General features: G+C 37.6%; 3 protein-coding genes across 3 annotated transcripts; 2 read left to right on the forward strand and 1 right to left on the reverse strand.

The window, feature by feature from the left end:
- Window positions 1-8,348: 8,348 nt before the first annotated feature.
- Window positions 8,349-9,477, reverse strand: LOC129945911 (splicing factor C9orf78 homolog). The gene is made up of 4 exons (XM_056055880.1): window positions 9,320-9,477; window positions 9,143-9,257; window positions 8,595-9,090; window positions 8,349-8,530 (listed from the first exon to the last, which is right to left on the reverse strand). The coding sequence occupies exons 1-4, from the start codon at window positions 9,454-9,456 to the stop codon at window positions 8,400-8,402; spliced, it is 879 nt and encodes a 292-aa protein (XP_055911855.1). The 5' UTR covers window positions 9,457-9,477; the 3' UTR covers window positions 8,349-8,399.
- A 1,443-nt stretch (window positions 9,478-10,920) lies between these two features.
- LOC129945914 (39S ribosomal protein L12, mitochondrial) lies at window positions 10,921-11,695 on the forward strand. The gene has a single exon (XM_056055885.1). The coding sequence runs from the start codon at window positions 11,039-11,041 to the stop codon at window positions 11,606-11,608; it is 570 nt and encodes a 189-aa protein (XP_055911860.1). The 5' UTR covers window positions 10,921-11,038; the 3' UTR covers window positions 11,609-11,695.
- Window positions 11,696-17,299: 5,604 nt separating this feature from the next.
- On the forward strand, window positions 17,300-20,078 carry LOC129947103 (uncharacterized). Its single transcript, XM_056057535.1, has 3 exons — window positions 17,300-17,477; window positions 18,957-19,115; window positions 19,184-20,078. Exons 1-3 carry the CDS (start codon window positions 17,372-17,374, stop codon window positions 20,062-20,064), a joined length of 1,146 nt encoding a protein of 381 aa, XP_055913510.1. The 5' UTR covers window positions 17,300-17,371; the 3' UTR covers window positions 20,065-20,078.
- Window positions 20,079-20,524: the final 446 nt, after the last annotated feature.

Raw genomic sequence — 20,524 nt, forward strand, 5'->3', positions numbered from 1 at the left:
ACGAAGAAAATGGTTAGGTGTTATGGCTTCGGACTGTTCGCTGTCGAGTGGTAGATAGGTTAGTGGCCGAGAGTTGATCATGTCCTCAACCTCCATCAAAAAACTACGAAAAAGCTCATCGTTAGGTTTATATGATGTGACGTTGCTCACCGCGTATAAGGCGATCTTAACAGATTTTATAAGCCTTTCACAACATCCATTCATGTGAGGTGATGCTGGAGGATGAAAATGCCATTCCAGTTCTGAATTCACAAACTTTTCCGCAATAAGTTGATGATCGACTGATTTTAAGCTAGTTTTTAGTAATTTTTCAGCTCCGATAAAGTTGGTGCCTCGGTCGCTAAACATTTTTCTCACTGACCCTCTTCGACATAAAAAGTTCCTGTAGCAAAGTATAAATGAGTCAGCGCTGCAACTGTAGGCAATTTCGATATGGATAGCTCTAGTTACCAGACATGTAAATAGACAGATCCACCTCTTTTCTACTTTTCGGCTATTTACTATTTCAAATGGGCCTCCATAGTCCACTGCAGTGTTAGAAAAGGGAGGTGTAAATGCTTCAACTCGTACTTCTGGTAAAACCGCCATTTCAGGTGGAGTAGAATTGGCCATTCTTATCTTGCAACGGTTACAAAGTTTTCTAGCTCGTTTTAAAACCTGTCGTATTCTCGGAATATAGTACTTTTTTCTTAATTGATTCACCACCGTTTCATGATTAATATGACGGAATATTTCGTGATAGTTTCGTACCAGCAGCAGCGTCCCATGATGATCATGTGGAAGAATTATTGGCCGCCTCGAGTTAAAGCTTAAACAACTTGCGTTGTCTATACGGCTTAGTGATCTTATCACTCTATTCTCATCCAAATATGGTTTCATTGAGAATATGTTACTGGCACTATGGGGACGTTTCTTTTTTGATATGAGGTTTTCTGGCTTTGAAAGATAATTAACTTCGGAAGACAATCCCTCAAGTTGAATTATTCTGAAAATCACACGTTCTGCTCGCTGATACTCTTGTGATGAAAAGGAATCGTTTCCTCTTGTCGTACCACCTAGGGCATCTATGTATCTGCAGACAAATGCGGTAACTCTTAACATCTTGTTCCAATTCTCAAATCTTTTTATTGAAATCACTGGCTCTGTTGTTTGATGTAATGTTTCGACAGCTGTATGATGGCGTTCCTGATGTAAAGATATATCTTCAGGCCATTCTAATTCGGATTCATAAAGAAACTGCGGTGCTTGCATCCAACGATCAGTCATGTTCAATGATGGTCCCTTTTTCCACTTAGTCGCGTCATCTGCTGGATTCATTTCTGACGGTACGTATCTCCAGTTGGCGATGTTAGATATCTCTTGCACTTCTGCTATTCTGAAGGCTACGAATTGCCCTTTCACTGATTTTGCATCGGTTCTTAACCAGCTCAGAACTGTTACTGAATCCGACCAGAACACCACGCGATGAATACGGATTGCTAGAGATTGACGAATGCTATTGGCGAATCTTGCTCCAATCAATGCAGCAACTAATTCCAGTCGTGGAATCGAAATAAGTTTAATGGGCGCTACTTTTGTTTTTGAACCTAACAATGAACAAGTAATATTATCTTTTGACTGTATGCGAAGGTATGCCACTGTAGCACTGCAGGTGTTACTAGCATCGACAAAGACGTGAAGTTCTGTTTCTGCGAGATCCCATGTTGATTCAGCTAAGTAACATCTTGGGATGAGGACTGATTCAACTTGCTTCAATTCATTTAACCATCGAAGCCAGCTTTCATGATGATCGTCTTCAATTTCATCATCCCAATGAACTCCAGACCGCCAAACCTCTTGCATGAGAACCTTCAAGTAGCTGGTGAAGTGACCTATCAAGCCGAGAGGATCGAAAATGGACATCATCACCCGTAATACTTCTCGTTTTGTTGGTTTACGATCACCGCTAAGAACATCTTTGTTGCCTTTGTTAAACTTTAAGGAATATGTAAGTGAATCAGTTTTGGTATCCCACCACATTCCTAATACTTTTTCGGTATAATAAACAGTTTCCTTATCTAGGTCAAAATTGTCACTAACCTCCGAAGATTCTTCTCCTAAGGCAGCCATCACTTCTCTTGAGTTAGATTTCCACTTCCTGATGTGGAATCCTCCGGCTTTATGAATCATTTTGACATCTTTGGCTAGTGCAATTGCCTCTTCTGGTGTTCTTAGACTATCGAGCAAGTCGTCCACATAATGGTTCTTGATGATCGCTTCAACTGCTCTTGGATAATCTTTTTCATATTTTTTGGCATTTAGGTTTTTGACAAACTGAGCGCTACTTGGTGAACACGTCGCTCCAAATGTCATAACTTGTGTGATGTATACTGCTTCTCCATTTCCGTCATCCCATAAAAATCTGCAGGCATGTTGGTCTTTATGTAAAATTTTGATCTGATGAAACATTTCAGAAATGTCTCCACTAATAGCGACTGCATTTTCCCTGAATCTCATAAGAATGCCTAGTAGTGATGGAAGCGCATCAGGACCTTTAAATAAAAGTGAGTTTAATGATACTCCATTTACTTTCGCCGCTGCATCCCAAACCACTCTCAATCTTTCAGGCTTGTTCGGATTAACCACTGGAAACAATGGAAGATACCAAATTCGCTTGTGGTTTTGTCGTAACTCTTCAGCGGACAGCTTACGGACGTATCCTTTCTTGATGTAATCATCGATTTGATTTTGCATATCGCTTTTCAGTTTTGGATTCTTCTGCAGTCTACGATTCAGTGACAAAAGTCTGAAGTTGGCCATGGGTCTACTGTCTGGAAGTACAGGATCATCGTAGCGCCAAAGTAAGCCGGTTTCGAAACGATTTTTATCGAATTTTGTTGTCTCATCCATTATCATCTTAGCACGACTTTCCTCTTTAGATATCAGGTCATATTTTGGTATTTTTACTCCCAAACTATCCACGGAGAAGAAATGCCTCATCATATCGTCCAAGTTTTCATCGTCTGGATGTGAATACTCTTCAATGTGGTAATTTATATTCTGGCTTTTGGATGAGCTACTTGAACCAAACACTGACCATCCCAGCTTACACTTTGTTGCCACAGGATCATTCCACTCAGCTAGTCGAGTCCTACTAGGAACAGCAAGATGCCAGTCGCTTAGGCCTATCATTATCCTTGGTTGTTCTTGAATATAAGAATTAACTGGAAGCCCACGTAGATGAGGATGTACTCTGGCAAGGTCATCATATTTTAGGGTTTGCCTTGGTAAACCTAGCTCCTTTATTGTATGAGCAACAGGTATTTCGAATTCCTTGGCACCTTCGTATACCCCTGAAATTACCATTGAGACCTTAGTAGAATCCTCCTGTCGACGTACGCCTGCTGTCCATTTAAGGTGCAATACAACTTTAGGTCCATTTAATCCCAGTTCATTTGCAACACTTTCTTCTATTCTTGTTCCACTAGAACCACCATCGAGGAACGCCAATGTAGTAACCCTTTTGTCACCCTTACGAAGTGTGACTGGTATATACTGGAACTGAAAACAGTCACCCTCATTGGTATGACTGTTCTGTGATGTTACTACTATTGGTGTGGTACTGATGACATCTTGATGCATTAACGGATGATGTTTTCTCGTACAACCGAACGCAATAACACCTTTAACTTCCCTGTCCATTGAGAACGTAGCCCACTTCATCTTCATATCGTTTGTAAGTTTCTTGAGTAACTCTTTAAGAAGAAGTGGGTTATCATACTGGCTCGCGAGTCCTGAAGCCTTCATCACCGCATTGAGATTTGTTACAGCAGTGGAAAACTCTAGGATGGATTCTAATTTATCGGGTTTGACTACAGAAAGTTTAGCGAATTTTTCTAATTGACTTTCTAAAATTACGTTTGGTTGGCCGAACGCTATTTCTAAAGATTTTATAATTTGTGGTACACACGATGGCTCTGCTAATTGGCCGGAAACCAGGTTCCGTGCCCTTCCTTTTAGCGCTTGTTGGAGACGCATAAGATTTTCGTCAATGCTGTACCCACAAGCTTGAGTGGACTGGTCGAACATTCTCTTGAAGAGTGGCCACTCCTCAGGATTGCCAGTAAAGGTTGGAAGTTCCCTATAAACCTTCCTGGCAGCCAATTCCCTCTGGCTCAGTGGTGTTGGAAGTTCAAATACGGTTGGTTGATGCAGCATTGGTGTAGGTATTCGCTTAAATGCAGTCGTAGATGATGGTTTGAAAGCAGGTGCCGATGGGTTCATAACTTGGTTCCTACTACTACGGATGGGCACCTCGTCATTGATCCATCCCACATCGTCCTCGCTTTCTGACATTTCGTCAATGAGTTCTTCTTGGCGTTTCAAAAGTTCTTGCTCTTTTTGTAGATTGTCTCGCTGTTCCCTTAGTATGTCACGTCGTTGTTGAATAAGATTCAAACGCAAATTTCTTTGTGTTGACGAACTGCTTATGGAGGACACTGAACGTCTATCCGATTCATTGTGCAAGCCTGTCGAACCAACAGAAACTAACCTGGGCTCAGGAAGCGGAGCACCCTGGCTATCTACAAATGATCCTTTCAAATTTATATAATCCTCTTTAAACCCTAACCATTTCTTATAAGAATTATTTATAACTGTTTTACGTTTTTTCTCAAGAACATTTTTTTCTACTACCTTCATCTGATTTATTAGTTTTATATCATCATCAATTTTCCTCAGATTTAATATTGAGCACTCCTCGCAAAACCACTTAGAAATAATTTCTGCCTGACTACGACTTATATCTACACAAATATAGTGATACCAATGTTTACATACCCCGTCGCAGAACACCATTTCCTGGTTATACCCTTCTCCACAAATCCTGCACTTTGCTGGATTCCTTCTGGCCTTTGGTGTCTTATTTCGTGGCGCCTGATGGTGTTGCTGCTCCTGCTGCGGCTGATGTTGTTGCAGCTCCTGGTTCTGCTGATGTTGTTGCAGCTCCTTGTGCTGCTGGTGTTGTTGCAGCTCGTTTTGGTCATCATCTTGAATTGGGTGGCCTGCCTCATTATCATTTCCTTGAGACACAGGCGGTGGCGTTCTATTGATGGGCATATTTTTGAGCACGAATTTATTAATTAAAATTTAAGAATGTTGTCAAACTTTCAGACAACTTAATAAAATATAAAACTTAGAGCTTCTTACAACTTTACAAAAAATACTTTATTCATTTAATTTTATAAAAAAGATATTTTGCCAGTTGGCTTAAATTTTAGTTTGTTCTCGCTCAATCCGTGTTGTCTTCGACGCCGCCGTTATTCAAATGCAGAATTCTAAATCTTAGTCCGTTATCCGAAAATTACATATGTATGTATGTAAATAGACACATATTTAAGGATGTATGAGTGAGGAATCGAAAAAGGCAGAGGCGAACGGAAGTGAAATAAAAATTGGCAACTAATACTAATGTCAAATACTGGCCGTAGCCAGGCAGAATATTTTAAGTGGTTATATTCAGTCGAGGTTTTTCTGACAATGACTTTTATATAATTGAAGATCCGAAGTAGAAAGTGAAGGCGGTGAAAGCTACTTTCCAGCAACCTGGAAAACAGAGCCCTAACTTAATCACTTTTACCTTCGAAATGATATGACACAATGGCGATCTGAGAACCGCGGTTTCATGCGGTTTAATGACGATTCCTTGGTAAATGTCATAATCGCCGAGCAAACGGGACCAAGTCCCTTGTTAGTGACGAAGGTTGAGCTTCAGCTCATCTTCAACTCAATAAAAAACAAAAAATCAGCAGGTGTCGATGGTATATCCAACTTTGTACTAAGACATTTACCGATGGAGGCAATTGCCATTTACACCACACTCTTCAACAATGTACCAAATAATGCATATGCATTGGAAGACCGCTGTGGTTCATCCTCTCCCAAAAAAGGGAAAGGGAAACTCCAACCCGTCAAATCTTCGGTCGATAAGTGGGCTGCGAACAACAAAATAATTCCGGATAAACAGTTTGGGTTCAAGGCGGGTCATGACACAATTCATGCTGCGTCTAAACTCGTTTCTGATATTCAATGGAATAAATCAAAACTGCAATGCACAGGTGCTGTTCTGGTTGATTTGGAAAAGGCCTTTGACACCGTATGGTTAGAAGGTCTTTACCTAAAACTGTGCAGGCTTGGCATAAGCAAGCTATTGTTGTATATACTTTATGATATGCTTAACGGTAGAGAGTTTGTTGTCAAAACTGGCAATGTAACTTCTACCACAACATTCTTAATTAAAAATGGTCTTCAACAGGGAGCGGTGAATTCTCCGATTCTCTTCAACATTTCCACCAGCGATCTGATAGGTAGTCTTACAAAGGCAATTGTGTACTCCGACGATCTAATTGCGTACAGAACGGCCCGAAAGGTTGAGGTTATTAGAATTCTCTTGCCGCGTGATTTCGACAAGATTCAGCGATATTGCGACGACTGGAAAGAGAAAATAAATGTCCAGAAGTCGGAGTTGGCTGGGGCCACGAGGGATACATGCAAGAATTGGCACAGGATGGTCATCGTTGATCTTCACGGACAGCCAGTAGCGAGCAAAAGTGTAGTGAAGTACCTCGGTATCTGGTTGGATCAGTATTTATATTTCGACAGACACATAAATGCTGCTCTGACCAGGGCCAAAGGAGCCTTCGCTCTGACAAAACGTATGTTTTACAGCAGTCGGCTTGACCCTAAGAGTGAAGGTAATTTGCTACATGGCCCTTATACGGCCGATGATCGTTTATGGTTGTCCTGTGTGGTTTAACGTTACCCCTTCCCAGATGGAGAAGTTTCGGGTGTTCGAGCGGCAGTGTTTACGTCACTGTACCGGCTTATATCGAACAGCCGAATCTTCTTATGTGCATTACTATTCCAACGAGGTCCTATAAAACGGGGCTCGAATCAACAGAATTGACAATTTCGTGATAAAACTCATTCGAGGTCCCATTGCAAGAGCTAGGTCTTTGACCAACGATTTAATTTTCTGGGCGTTCTATCTGAACGACGGGTATTTTGAAAGTGCACTCTTGAGCGGCTTAATTCAACCAGAACCATTCCTCTTTTTAGATAGATGCGGTCTGATACAGGATAGATTGGCAGTTCCATTAATCTACCACGTCAGACGACGAACCGTGGATAGGAGACTCCTGTACAATCAGGACGTCATGGCACAAGGCGGAGCAGAGCTCCTTCCGTTCAGTAGGGCTGTGTCCGAATTGAATTGAAGTTAGAATAGATCTTAGGACCGAAAGGCATTAGTAGTTAGTGTTATAGTTTAACTTAGAGTGTCCGTATGGGACCATTAAGTTAGTTGTAAGTTATGGATAACTAGGATAGTTTTATGAATTTTTGTCTAGCTTTAAGATAGGTTTAAGAATGAACTAATAAAAATGAATTTAAAAAAAAGTGCGTTGGACAGTCATGCAAAGGGTCTTGGGTTCAATCCCTGCCTGTGCCGCCTAACTTTTTTAACTATAATAGGCATAAGCTAGCATATGCACTCATAAGTAAATACAAAGAATCTCAATACGAGTGAACATAATGGAGTCTAGCTCCGTTTCGTTCAATTTTTCTCAGTTTTGTTAACTTGCACACTTGACATTTCAGTCATTAAATGTCAGTGAATTTAGTGAATTAAATCTAACAACAGCCACAGTTTCGTGGCTTCAGCATTTACTTACTTACTTAAGGTAGCGCTACAGTCCTGTGTGAACTAGGGCCTCACCCAACAAACTTCTCCATCTAGCTTGGTCCCAAGTCGCGCTCCAAATTGGGTAAAGGTCACTTTCCACTGTTGTTTTCTGCGTTTACAGCGGAGCATAGGTAGACGAAGTCTTTGACTACCTCAAAGTTACGCGCGTCGATGGTTCCGTTTTGACCAAGACGTCGATGTTGTAGGTCCTTTGTTTTGCCCTCATTAACAGTCAAACACATTTTTGCCGCCTCTGCTTCAATACTCACAAAAGCCCCATTGACATCACGCTGAGTTCTTCCGATTATGTCAATGTCATCAGCATATGCCAGTAATTGGACAGACTTTTGAAAGATAGTGCCTCTATTGTTGACGTGTGAGCTCTGCACTATTCTTTCAAGCACGATGTTAAAAAAATCACATGACAGCGCATCACCTTGTCTAAAACCTTTTTTGACATCGAAAGGTTCTGCTAAGTTGTTTCCAACCTTTATGGAGCAGCGTGAACGGACGAGTTTGGCAGGGATCCCAAAACTAGACATGGCTCTATGTAAGCTCGTCCCTGTATATGCTGTCATACGCGGCCTTGAAATCGATGATGATTCAAGAGAAGACAAAAATGAACTCGTTCTACTTATGTTTAGTTTTATTCATTAAAAAAAAAATTGAAATCAAAAAATTAAAATCTCCTAAATTGTTTCTTAAATTTATCATAATGATAATCATCAGTGGCTTTTTTAGTTCCTGTTGTTTTGTCCACAGGTTCCACTGGCTTTTTCCTTTTCTTTGGTTCAGCATCTTCAATATTAACTGAAATCATTTTTTTTTTTTTGAAATGTCGTCTTTAAACAATCAATCAATCTTCTCTACTTACATCGATTGTGTTGCATAAAATTCACAGCCATATTTGTTGGTACAAACACTGAGGGTCCATCTTTTTTGTTTTTTTGTTCCTGCACTAATTTCTGTTTGGCTTCCTCGGTAGCTTCAATATTCTTGATCTTTGCATCGATACCCAAATCTACTTCTGGAATCCCGTTCAACATTTGATTGGATAACATTTCCTCAGATCGATTTGATGAACTCTGACGCAGATGATCAGGTAAAGCCGATAAAGCTGCTTCCTCAGGAGTCATGTACTTTGTTTTGTCAGCTTCCTGTTCATCAACGTCTTTGACGACACCCTTTCGTTTGCGTAGTTCCTCGTCAATGTACTTCATCATCTCTTCGTCTTCATCACGCTTATTTGTCTCGGCTGAAAATTGTGTACCAATGCCAACATCATAGGCATCGTCTGCCTCCTTGATTTTGCCAGCCTTCAGAGCTTGCATATTAAGCATTCCACCAGATTTTGTGTTGAATGGATCATTCTATAAAGCAATTCATGTAAATATTGGAGATTCATCATGGAATTGTACTTACAATCGTGATCTCTTCTTCCAAGGCTAACTTTTTTCCCAAAGCTAGACCAGCTATGCTCACGCCATTTGGTCGTTCTCGTAGCCTTTGGCGTTCCTTGATCTCCTCCAAGCCTGAACTATTGAAAGTTTTATTAACATTCGAGATTAAATATACTTAATGTAGAGAGCTTTTACTTACATTACTTCTGAGGGGTTTTCTGATTCATCTTCATCGACAGATCTACTCCGTAATTTGATATTTTTACGGGGTTTCTTTTTAAAAACAATTTTATTTAATTCGGTTGGATTTTCTGTTGACTTCTCTTCGTCAGACATGATTGAAATGTCAATTCAAATGTCAACATCAACTTTTGTTTTGTCAACTAATTTAAAAGAGTGAGTTCGGAAACCTATTCAAATGAGCCCGTTCAGCTTTTTATAGGGAGTATAAACTTCCCATAAGAAGTTACTTGTAGGTAAATCTGTTAAAAAGTTTGACAGTCGTGATACCATTTTTTTGGGAAAAGTCGGATGTTTTGTACAATAGAAATTTATATTAAAAACAAACAACATCCGCAGTAGAATCTATACTACCGATAAATGGTAAAGCAGTGGTCGAATGCAATTTTCGAGGTTTTCATTCTCATACTTCGGTACGTTTGATAATCGTTGGTTGTAATCGTAGAGTAGTGTCCAACACAGAAAACATTATATGAACCCTGATGTTTTGACAGATTTTCCTTTAATTAATAAGCCAATAATGAACTTTTATAGAACCTGTTTTTGTTTATGCATAATTTCTGATTTTTAGTAGTTCCGTTCGAAACGTATCGTCTCTAAGAATGTCTATTTTATTTAAATTTAGTTCCAGTTCGAATTTCGCTAAATGCTTTACAACTTTGTATTTTAATGTATTTTAAATGTATTTTAAAAAGTAGGAATTAAACAGTGTTGACATTTGTCACTTGATGAATCCAAATATGACATTTGTGGTTTATAGTTGATTTACGTGTATCTGCATTTGATTTCTGGAAGAAAAATGTATGCTACTTATAAATTTAATGTTTGTGAAATTTGAAAAATGGAGATGTCAAGATTAAAATGAAAACAAACAAGTTCATCTTTTATTTAGCATTTTTTTAAGAAATATTTTCTGGTTTACCGTGCCTGTGCCGCCTAAAGTTTTATTCACTGGTACTGCCTCTTGCGAGGAATTGACAAATTCTCCAAGAGTAATTCTTGTCATGAAAAAGTGCTTTCAAATTAGCCGTTCGGATTCAGAATATAAACTGTAGGTCCCTTCGATTTCTGACAACACTATTCGCACACAGGAATGGTTGAGAGTGCTAAGTCACTAGGCCCTGGTTCTCTACGGACAGTTGCCCCAATTAATTTATTTTATTTTCTGGTTTTCCGAAAATATTTTCAGGTTTTCTTAATATATGGCAGCTTTTGTTAGGCTTTGCTTTGCAAACTTTAAAAATTTTTTAGTATTTTATGAGAAGTAAAGATACTTACTGCTGGGTCTATTCTTTCCCACTTTTTGATTTCGACATACATCCAAATACAAGGTCATGCAAATTCACTTTTATAATCCAGATATATATGTATGTATTGAAGTTTCCGCAGGAGTTTCTAATTGTTATTGATATTTTCTATCAAATTAATTGTAAAATCCACCATACGATGTCTTGGTCACTGTACTTTTGACAAATATTTCCCATAAACGTCTACTACAATTTCGGATTACATAATGACTAGAGATTGGCATCACTTTATTCATTTCATATCAGCTGTCAGTTGTCTGTCGTAACATAACCCTCACGAAAGGTGAATTTTTTCGAATTAGATCTTCTTAAAAAATTTAACATAAAACCATCGTGATTTCTTTGCATTTTCCACAAACTACTGCTTCAAAATGAGTATCACACGAATTACCATTCAACATCTTCGTCAATCAATCAACAGACCATCAGCGTTGAGCCGCATGTTCGAAGCTCGTTTCCAATCGACCGCATCAACTTCGGCTGCTGGTGGTGAAAAACTTGTGCCTCCGGTACCCGAGGGTGTCGACAAACCACCAAATCCTAAATTAGATAACATCGTTAACAGTATTGCTTCACTTAACCTCTTGGAAGTTTCCGAACTTAGTTCGTTGTTAAAGAAAAAACTCAATCTACCCGAGACTGCATTTGCTCCAGTTGGATTTGCAGCTGCTGGTCCAGCTAAACCAGCCGAAGATGAAGAAGAAGCAGCTCCCAAAAAAGTACAAACATCTTTCAAAGTGAAACTTGTGAAATTCGATGACAAACAGAAAGTTGCTTTGATCAAAGAAATCAAAAATCTTCTCGAAGGAATGAATCTGGTGCAAGCTAAGAAATTCGTTGAAAGTGCTCCTACATTGGTAAAGGAAGATATTCCCAAAGATGAAGCTGACAAACTGAAGGAAGCCCTAACAAAGGTTGGAGCTGTTATTGAAATAGAATAAACTTAAAATAGAGATTGATTTTTATAAGTAGAGAAAATGTTTGACAAAGTTAAAAAAGAATAAAAATTAGTTACCACAACAAAAAGAGTAATTTTGTGTTATTTACAATAGGAACCATGAAAGTTTAAATGTACTCTAGGTTTTATCATTCTGATGGACAGGTGAATAATGTATAGGTACTAAAAACAAGTTTGATAGGAACTTATCTCTTTTTTTATAATTAGCGGACACTTAAAGGGTTTTGTGTACCTTTAATATGCCAAAGATACAGCGGGAGCATTAGAAAAAGAGGTAAGTGTTGGAAAGGAGGTGTCGGTATTCATTGATTTTGAATTCCTGAACATTGCAATGATAGGGAAAGCTAGAGCATGGTAAGGCACTCCACATTCCCGTAGTACGGCTAAAAAATTAATCTCTGTACTTCATAGTACGGCCGAAGTTGGACTAAAGGGTAACATGATGGGCATTCCTAGAAGCGCGGGTATTACCGTTAAACTGTTTAAGGGGAGGAATGCAACTGGCTATTTCACTAGAGCATAGTCCGTTAAAACAACTGCTAAAAAGCGTAAGACAAGAAGCTTTAAGACGTTGTTCGAGTGACGTAATCGAGTTGATGATGTTCATGTCACCAATCAATTTGAAAGCTCTTCTTTGAAAACTGTCTAAGAGGCTTAAATAAGTTACTGGAATACCAGCCCAGAGATGAGTGATATATTTAAGTTTCGAACGTATATAGGTTTTGTAGATTTCAGCCAGATCAGACGGAGAGAAAAATCGCTCCACAAAAGGTTATTGCTGATTCCCATTCAAAGGATGTCTAGATTTTCAGTTTCGTTGACGCAAGTGCCTCTCAGCATTGGTTTTAGGATTTTAAATGGATTCTCATAATTTTTTAATTCTCATTAAAGTTATCAAAATAATCTTTTTATTCATTAAATACGACACAAAAAATAAAACATTAGAATCGGTTAAATCAATTCTTCATACAAAAAAACTTGTAATTTTTTATATGCGAACAGCTTGGGTTGACGTTTCTATTACCACTGCTCTTAGTTTCAGCAAACTAAATCGTTTCTGCTTCCAGTTCATTTTAATCTGAGTACTCAAGCAGCGCATTTGTGCATTATATTGCTTGGGAGCTTGTTATTTTAGGAGCTGGAGTGACTTCGTGGGTTTCACTCCCCGAAATATCCTCAGTTGGTTGAGGTGCAGCTTCTTTTACGACTACCCAGCCTCTAACTTCTTGTATCGAAATGTTTTGTTCACTATCTATAATTGCAAGATCATTAATTTCTTGCAACACTCTTTGAATCAGAGTTTCGGACAGTGTCCTTCGTAATTGTGAAAATAGAATTAAATCTTCTTCCTCCCAGTTTTCTTCACTTGAGAGTATACATTTAAAGCACTTAGCGATAGAGAAAGCGGGAAGTTGGTCCCAAGACAATTTCAGGGGTGGAATCGGCTAAGGGGATTTTTGATTGTCACCTTTGTGATCATAAAAAGTGATCAAACTAATTTTTGCGTCTGTGTAAGGTGATCACCAAATTTTGTTTAGAATTTGGTATCACTTTAAGAGAAATGCACTGACGTTTGTTACAATTTCAGTGGTTTTATTCAAAAACCGATCTGAAGCTATCCGGATAAGTTTGTGTTGTTGTAATAATATGTAAAAATACAGCCTGGGACAACACAAGCACCTGGACCAACACAGGTGCCTAAAACAAGGCAGGCACATAATAAACGCAGCAAACAACTTAGAAACAAAGTCGATGAAAAAAGCCTTTTATTGGCACAGCAACAAGTCAAAATGCAAGAGAAGTTTGTTGATTTGCAAACAAAAAAACTTGAAGATATCGATAGGACCTTGCAGGCAGTTAACAATTCAATTATTGAATTAAAAGACTGAGTAAAACTCCTGTGCCAGGAAAAAGACAAAGAGCACCAGAGTTCAAATGCTCTAAAAAAAGAAGAGCTGCAATTAAAAAGGATGGAGTTGGAACTGTCCAAAATAGTTAATGAGCTCCGAATAATAGAGCTTAATAGGAAGTGACTATAGACATTTTATAACCATGTATGCTGTGAATTTTTTAAGTTAATTTATTTTTAAATGAAGTTGTTTTTTTTTGGTGATTTTATTTAGTTTAAGTTCATTTTATGTATTAAAAAAAATAATTTTAATTGAATTTTGTTTTTTATTCAATACTTGGTTTGACCATAGGTCATCTCTTATTCTGTTTCTGATTCTAACGCCTTCATTGCTTGTATTTTCTATATACTGAATATTTCGGTTTTCAGATGGTGGAACTCTGACCATTTCTTCTGGTAGTGGAACTCTATGGTCACAGCATATGTTGTGCAGAGCTGCAGAAACATTTACAATTGTTCCAGATTTTTTTGGGAAGTATCTCAATTTTCTTTCCTCTAAGATACTTCTCCATCAAGCTGCAAGTAAAAACAAAAAAGTCAATAGACTAATTAAAGAAGAGACACCAATAAAATACTTTTCATCACGCCAATGCATCTTTCAACTATACTTATAGCCTGGGAGTGGGCATAATTGAACCGTGCTTCTGAAGAATTTTCTTCAGTGCTTCTGTATGGTGTTAATAGAAATGGCTCTAAAGGGTAACCGCTGTCCCCTTATATATATACATATATACAGACAGGCCTATTATGTAATTATAAGTTTTGATGTACCTAGTAGCCACGATGATGTTCTGCCTGCACAATAGTCAGCATTTAACCTTTCTCATTGAGCACTCTTTCTCCATACAAAGCTGTCGTGAGCACTCCCGACATATTTTGCATTTATTGCCAGAATTTTTCTGTTCTCGTTGCAGATCTAGATTGAAAATAAACATTCTATAAGGCAACAAAAATTAATGAATCAAAAAATTGACTTACGATCATAGCGTTTACACTATGTCTTCCTTTTCTATTGAAATACATATGCCCATTTTCCGAAGGGCGGAGAATCATAATATGACTTCCATCAATGCAGCCGAAAAAACGTAATAAAATTAGTACTTTGGCCCATTGGAGCTGACCAGTCAGCACCAACTTGCCTTTGGTAGCCACCACCTCCAAGAAAATTTAAAGTCACGGCTAATCGGAGAATAGGGGGAATGTGTGTTGACCGCATTCCAGCTGACAAATCCAGAAGAATAAAAAATAACAAGTTATAGTAAATAGGTATTTATATGTGAACAAATATATAGCACATATGCGTACTTGCTTTGGACTTGGAAGATCAAGAATGTTTATTTTATTGCAGAGGTTAATCCTCAAGAGCCGGACATTTCTATTATGATTAATATTTTCATTTTCAGAAGGTACAATCAAAGGCACAAACACATTCATATTGTCTTGAAATTTCAACAACTAAAAATAAAAATCAATTTCCAATGAAAGTGACAACTAAAGAGCTGTCACCAGAAAAAGTCACCAAATCGTGATTGTCACCGGTGACTATCACCTTACACAGACCGAATTTGTTGATTGTGACTGTCACCTATCACAAATCACCTTACCCGATTCCACCCCAGGTTTATTACAGAATGTCTCAAGGATAATTTTTTGTATCCCAGCAGCAATTTCTTCACTTTGTGTTGCAGTAGTTTCATCAAGCAGTCGATTTTTGTAGTATGCCTTAACTAAATTTATAACATTTTGGTCCATAGGTTGAATCAAAGCGGTAACGTTTTAGGGAAAAAAACAGAACTGTTATGTCTCCATCAGAACTATACAGCTTTTCTTAATTGGAGTGACAAGTTGCATTGTCAAGGAGCAACAGCGCCCTCTATTATATAAGCATTTTTGCTGGATCTATAAATCAGCGCAGCCTTGAAATCGGAAAACGCTCTGGGCCATTTAGACTCCACGATATCTATTGGAGAAAGCTTATGTGTTCCAGTTGCGTTCGTACAGGCCAAAACCATTATCCTTTCTTTGCTAGTTTTTCTTTCAGGTGCTGTAGTTCAGTAGACAAAACGAGGAAGAAGCTTCCAGTATAAGCCGGTTTCATCCGCATTATGCATTTGTTGTGCAGTAAGGGACATTTCCCATATTGGTTCATGCAGTTTTTGCAAAAATGTATAAAAATGCAGTTTTATTACATGACAACTTTTCGCGTCATATTTTTAATGTTCGAACATCATGCCTTTGCTTAAATTTGTGTACCCAACCTTGACTAGCTTTGAAATTCCGAGCTTTTTTAATCGCAAATTAAACTGATTTGTTTTTCGGCAGAGAAGATCTGTTGAAACTGGAACGTGGGTTTCCCTTTGCTTTTAAGCCACTCGAACAATGCATTCTTCATTTAAGGTATTTCGGATTTCTAAGTGTCTTTCTCTTTCCTGACCCTGATTTAGATTTTTTGCAATGGTCTTGTAGATTTTTGGAATTCAATTTTATTCCAGTAATTTTTGACCTAGACACACCATATTTTTCAGCTGATGCACATCCAGGATGTCCAGCATTTAAATCATGTACAATTTGACACTTATCATTTATAGATAAAAGAGGTGCGATTTTTGTTTTAAGTGCCATTGGTCGCATTCACAAAACTAGTGGCTACGTTCATAGTACAAAAACTACCAAAATCACTATTGTCTACAGAACACTCCTCAGGCGAGCTACAAGTCCATTACGATTTGTATTTTGTATTATAAAGAAATTTTACTTATTTCTTTTCTTAAATTTACAAGGAAGCTTTTTACAGTTGAATGAAAAAACATGATCAATTGTCATTTTGACATAAGTTGACTTGACTTGATAGTTAGGGAGATTTTTCTTGACTTACTTTCCAGACAACGGGCAGGTTCAGACAACATTAGGGACTTCATTTACCAACAAAATTACTGTTTTCAAAACACTCCTCAGGCAAGCTACATGTCCACAACGATTTGTATAAAGAAAGTCAATTTTCCATTAAGGTTGTCTTAATTGGAAGGCAATTTTTTGTCAGCTGGCCAATCAGATGCTAGAAACTTTTCTAACTTTCAAGTCCTTTATGCCGCCTGAACCTGCTCAATGTAAATTTTTGGGGGTTCATATTATCAAGGGACTACTGTATCAACTTCAGGCTGCTCAAATCCAAATGAACCTGCTATAGTCTGTCAACGTTTTTTAAATTTATAAACCTAAACATAACTTCTTCGTGATCATTACCCTGCATGTACTGATAAAGGAATCATAGACTTGGGTAAATATTAAGAGGAACTCTGATGTCTTAGTTCCGTTCAAAAAAAAAGTCTAAAGGAGAATAATTCGCCCCGTAAATGAAAACTTCGTTCCAAGATAAGATTTTATAGAAACCATAAACGCTATTTTTTCTCTAATTTGTCAATGAAAATACTTTTGAGTTCTTGATTTTATGGATTCGTCAGATATATCTTTATTTGAATGCAACATGAGTGCAATTAGCATTTAGGTATAAAACGATAGTTTTCTTTACCTTCATCTTAGCCATCATGTTAAATTGGTTCATCCATATCATCGGTCGTCATCGACCACCTCTTAAGATTTTTAAGTGACCTTAAACCATTACTTATCGACCTACATTCGATCCTTTTCTGATAAGATATGATCTACCAATTAGCACTTTCTATTGACTTTTTGTGTTAGGCAGATTTAACGCCGCTTCTTCAAATGAAAGCATTTTAAAGAATTCATTCAGTCCTACGCGAACTATTGTCGATCAAAGACCTTTTTCTGCATTTTAAGAATATACTAACTTATCGAAAAGTTTAAAAAATATTAAAAATGAAATTATACCCGATTGTTATTGGTTTAGTGTGGATCGTTTTATTGAAGTTTGCTTATGGATTAGATAATGGCCTATTAAGAACCGAAGCTAGGCGGGGAAGATGTGAGTGACCTAAAACTATTAAAGGAAAACCATATTAAAAATAAAAGTTTTAAAGTATTTGATTTACAAATTTCTAAACGATAAGAAACTTTTTAAGAGTGCATTTAAAAGAAAACCGCTAAAAACAAAACAAATATTTACTTTAAAAATTAAGTGCTTTACTTCTTTCGCATGAAGCTTTTTTAGTGCATCTTCAGTTACTTTATTGTGAGTCCACTTATATCGGAACTATATGGATTCAGATTAAAATTGTTTATTTTGTATTCTTCATCCGTTATGAGTCAGCATATTTCTTGGTTCGTCTATTTTCGGAAGCAATCAAGAACAGCAAAGATTTTGAATTGACAATTATTCTTGACTATTCATAACCATCCACTCTAAGCTATTTAATTAACCCTCGAGCCTTGAGAATATTGTACCAGTAAAACCTAAATATTAGACCTAACTTAATTCGAAACAAGGCCTAGTGACTTATAACGCTCAATTATTTCTCTATTTGGACCTCCAATGTATATGCAAAATCCGAAAGGCTTATTTGGGCAAACACTTTTCATGACAGAATTACTGTTGAAGAATTTGTCAATTGTACCTTTAGAGGCAGTACTCGTAAAAATAACTTCTGGTGTCACAGGTAGGGATTTAACTCAAGACCTCTAGCTTGACAGTCATTTTACGATACTGCAGTTAATTCAATAGGCAGGTTCAGATGACATAATGGACTTGAAAGTTAGACAAGTTTCTAGTATCTGATTGGCCAGCTGCCAAAAAATTACCTTCCAATTAAGGCAACTTTAATGGAAAGTTGAAAAATCTCCCTAACTATCAAGTCAAGTCTACTTCTATCAAAATGACAGTTGATAATGTTTTTTCATTCAACTGAAAGTTGAACTTTATTACTCTATAATTTATTTATTTTCTCTACAACTTTATTTAATGGTTTCTGTAAGAAGGTTTTTTGTCAATTTGGAAAAGAAATAACTAATATTTTTTTACAATACAAAAAACAAATCGTGGTGGACTTGTAGCTCGCCTGAGGAGTGTTTTGAAACAGTAATTTTGTTGGTACTTTTTGTACTATGAACTTAAAGTAGAGATTTGCGAAGTAAAGTTCTGAATTTTAAATATATGACGCTTGATAAAGTAACTAGTTAACTTGGCCAAAATTTACGGTCAAGGAATGCAGTTGACTGCAAATGAAGTCCCTTATGTTGGCTGAACTTGCCCAATGTCACTTAATCAATAGATTCATACAAGAGATTAAAAAAGTGAAGAAAATGAAATTCGGGCCTCATGTGTGAATTTGTGGTGCATTTTTTGCATCAAATTTGAGGTCATCAAGTTCAAAGTTGAAAAAAGGTTAAAAATGTAATTTTGTATCGAAAATTAAAATATGTTGTTGGCACCTCAATAGAATACAAAAAAGTAGAAAATATGTTTTTCATTCTATTTAAGTTAAGTGATGTTTTTGGATTTTTTCAGTTTTTCCATTTTACACCATTGGAAGGTTTACAAATGATGTCTGCACTGGTACCAATAGCATGAAAGGTACTTGTCAGGTACGTGGAGAATGTATGGACGGAGGTGGAATCACAGCTGGCTCTTGTTCTTCTATAACCACTCAGGCCGTCTGTTGTGTTTGTAAGTAACCAATCTTTTTAATGAAACTACTCAAAAGTCCTAACAACAATTATTTTTCTTTTTTTTAGATACGGCAACTTGTGGTGGCTCGACAAGCAACAACAACACTTATTTCTACAATACAAACTATCCTGGCACATTCAACGGAGCCAGCCGTTGCACTTTAACGGTAATTCCGTGTGATTCGTCAATATGTCAGTTGCGCATTGATTTTTTGTCTTTTTCACTTGCACCACCGAACGGCGATGGAGCCTGTGTGACTGATACATTAACCGTAACTGGAGGATCATCGAGGGTACCTCGAATTTGTGGTGAAAATACCGGTCAACATGTTTACGTCGATTTCAATGGTGTAAATCCCATTACGATTACAGTCGAGACTTCAGGAACGGTTACATTTAACCGTCAATGGCAATTGCAAGTGTCACAAATAGCCTGCGCTTCTCCAACAAGAGTGCCATCTGGATGTTTACAATATTATACTGGCGATACTGGCACTGTGTCGAGTTTTAATTATTCCCCAGCTGCATCGGCTCAGCTTAATACCGTAGGAGTGGGTGGCACAAGGCAACTATCGAATACAAATTATGGAATCTGTGTTCGAATGGAAGCCGGACGTTGTTCAATCACTTGGAGTCAATTGGCTGATGACCCGTATTCCTTTACTGTTACCAATGATGTTGGTGCTGTTGACCCTTCACTGCTTGGTACAGCTGCAGTTCAAAGTCAAACTTGTGCCACAGATTACATTGTTATTCCGGCTCCTGTGCAAGATGGTGTGACCTTGGGCAGTGATCGGTTTTGTGGACTTGGATTAGTCGCTACGACAAGTTCGGCAAAACCTTTTGTTTTATATACTGTAACGGATGCAAATGAAAATGGCGACATATTAAATCGTGGATTTTCATTGTCCTATTCGCAAAATAATTGCCCCATTAGCATGAGATAAATAAAATACGTAATTTCGCTAAGATGTTTTGCATTTTATTAATTACGATCGTGAGCACGTTTTACAGTTAACCAAGAGGGGGGTGCACAAATTTGCTCAATTTGCTTGGTTTTATTATTAAAGATCTTTATTTTACCCAGGAAATATACAACCCAAAATAACCACGGGTAACTGGAGTTTCAGGTTCTGATCGGCTATCTGGGTACAGGGAAACCGAGCAGCCTTATTTACCCAGGTTCCGGAAGGCTCAAAATCCAATATCCCGAAGTTCCCAAACCTAAAAAAACTAATCATTTTTCGAGAAATTTTCGGGATTCTGTCCCTAACCCTTACGGAGAACCTAAGGAACTATACCAAACATTTTCGGCAGACGAAATAATGAGGTCCATAAAGGTGGAAACACCACAATTGAATTTCGAAATTCTAATAATGCACAAATTTAGGGCTCTTTTTGTGCTAT

The sequence above is a fragment of the Eupeodes corollae genome, chromosome 2 (assembly GCF_945859685.1).
Source record: "Eupeodes corollae chromosome 2, idEupCoro1.1, whole genome shotgun sequence".
Lineage (NCBI taxonomy): Eukaryota > Metazoa > Arthropoda > Insecta > Diptera > Syrphidae > Eupeodes > Eupeodes corollae.